This window comes from Chaetura pelagica, unplaced genomic scaffold, assembly GCF_000747805.2.
Source record: "Chaetura pelagica isolate M959 unplaced genomic scaffold, ChaPel_1.0 scaffold379, whole genome shotgun sequence".
NCBI lineage: Eukaryota > Metazoa > Chordata > Aves > Apodiformes > Apodidae > Chaetura > Chaetura pelagica.
In genome coordinates, this window is record NW_009954412.1 from 69,899 (window position 1) to 72,124 (window position 2,226).

Here is a 2,226-nt window from a genome sequence, read left to right on the forward strand (position 1 = left end):
TCCTGCTGAGGCTGGGGTGGTGAACATCTGGGATGTGGACACAGCAAAGCCTCCGAGCACATTTGGCCTTGCCTAAAGCCTCTCTTCATACCAAGTGGAGAGCAAAGCAGGAATATATGCAAAACCAGCTGCATGTGCCGCTGTGTCCTCTTCTTTGCCTCCGTGTCTATTTGCTGTCCTGGGGTGTGTCAAAGCAGCGTGGCCTCCTTAACCCCCATCCCATAGTCCTTGTCTCCAACTCGGGGGCTGGCTTTAGTGTAGCCCCTCAATCTCAGCTGGGGCACCCAGGGCTGTGTGCTATGTCCTGCTGCCTCTGTGCTGCTGGGGCAGGGGCAGCCCTGAGGCCTCTGGGCTTCTGGTTCTTGGCTCTTAGGTGTGAGGAGCCTGGCCAGGGCTCTTGCCATGGGGAGGGCTGGGGGAGCCAAAGCAGAGTAGGTGCAAAGGGACTTAATGGAGAATGTTTTAAAATGCTGTTGTATCACAGAATCCCATTCTGGTTTGAGTTGGAAGGGACCTTAAAAAATCATGTAGTCCAACCCCCTGCATGAGCAGGGACCAGGCTGCTCCAAGCCCCATCCAACTTGCCCTTCAACACTTCCAGAGATGGGGCAGCCTGGGCAACCTGGGCTTCCCTGGGCAACCTGTTCCAGGGTCTCACCACCCTCACAGCAAGGAGTTTCCTCCTCATGTCTCATCTAAATTTCCCCTCTTCCAGTTTTAAGCCATCATCCCATGTAAAAAGTCCCTGTTGTGAGAGGACAAGGGTTCCTCTCATTGAGGTCACAGAGGTCCAGATGTCACCACAACCTGGGGGCTGCTTCTGGTGGCTGAATTGGTGCTGTAATTCACACTAGAGTTGCTCTTTGCAGTCTCTAATATTTGTAGGCAAGTGCTATTTGCTGTGGGCAGAAAAGCTGATCTGGCCATTAATTCACTTGGTTTTGTTCTTCATCTGCAGGTGACATCTCGGAGCAGAGACAACGACCCCAATGACTACGTTGAGCAGGATGGTGAGCAGCAGTTCACTGGCAGTAGCAGCTGAAGGAGGAAATGGAATTTTCCTTCAGGCTCTTTGAGCTCATTCTTCCTTTCCCAGCTGTGTCACTGAGAGGCATCTGTCCCACTGGTATTGCTGGGACATGGGGGTTTGGTTCTGTCTTAAAGCCACTTGAAGGTTGTGCCTCCTGTGGCAGGGGCTGCTTCTCCCTCTCCTTGTGAAAGCTCAGAGACAGCAAAGATGCAAAATGCTGCACTGTATTCTGTGCTGGGGCCTGGGTGGTGCCTCTGGGCTTACCCGCAATTTCTTTTCCTTTAGCAAGATGCTTCCCAGCTACTCTGGGGATACAGATGAGCTCCCCCTAAGAATCCCAGTGAGCCCTGGCTCCAGCTGGAACCTTCCTGGGCACTAGACTTTCCTGCCTTTGCCCTGCTGGGGTCCTGCACACCTTGCTCTTCAGCCTTCTCAAGTGGATGTCTGCTTTTCCACAGATATCCTCATTGTGAAGCTGCGGAAGGGCCAGGAGCTGAGGCTTCGAGCCTATGCCAAGAAGGGCTTTGGCAAGGAGCACGCCAAGTGGAACCCCACGGCTGGTGTAGCCTTCGAGTATGACCCAGACAACGCCCTCAGGCACACTGTTTACCCCAAACCTGAGGAGTGGTATGTCCCTCTTGTCTGGCTGGGAGGGCTGGGAGGGATTTTCCAGCAGACACTTCAGTTTCAGCCTTGGGGATAGTTGCGGTCAGTAAGTGACTGTGCCTGTCACTTTCCTTGCATGGATTCTGCTCATGTGTTGGGGCACCAAGACCAGTACTTTGGTTGCAGCTGCCTGCAAGGTAGGCTGGTTTGTGGCCACTATTTGTCCTCTCGTGTAATGTTGTCACTGCTGGGTTATGGAGCTTCACTGTTCTTCGCCATAACTTGGTTCGTTTTTCTCCTCCCTGCACAAGTGGTTTGGGCAACGTGTGACAGAGGAATAGATCCGTGTGAGGTGGAAAAGGTTGCTACAAAAGCAGAGGGCAGAGGGTTAGGTTGCAAGGCTGATTTTTCAGCCCTTTTGGTTTGAGAAAGCCCTGTGTGTGGCTCCAGTGTCACCCACACATCTCCCTGTTCCTAGGGTGTGTGCTCTGGCAGTGGGGCTTCCTTTCCGCCCCATTCTTCTGCGGTGACATGGCACTTGCACTGGTAGCAGAGTGCTGGATGGTGTTCCAGCTTCAACTGACATTCCT

The 2,226-nt window shown here is 53.2% G+C and overlaps 1 protein-coding gene across 1 annotated transcript in view; it reads left to right on the forward strand.

Annotated features, from left to right (window-relative positions):
• The window catches only part of POLR2C (polymerase (RNA) II (DNA directed) polypeptide C, 33kDa), a 10,738-nt gene that overhangs the window by 3,920 nt on the left and 4,592 nt on the right, over nt 1-2,226 (forward strand). Inside the window, exons 5-6 of the mRNA XM_010004383.1 lie at nt 959-1,010; nt 1,489-1,657. Coding sequence (XP_010002685.1) covers nt 959-1,010; nt 1,489-1,657 — 221 coding nt within the window. The remainder of the gene's footprint in view (nt 1-958; nt 1,011-1,488; nt 1,658-2,226) is intronic.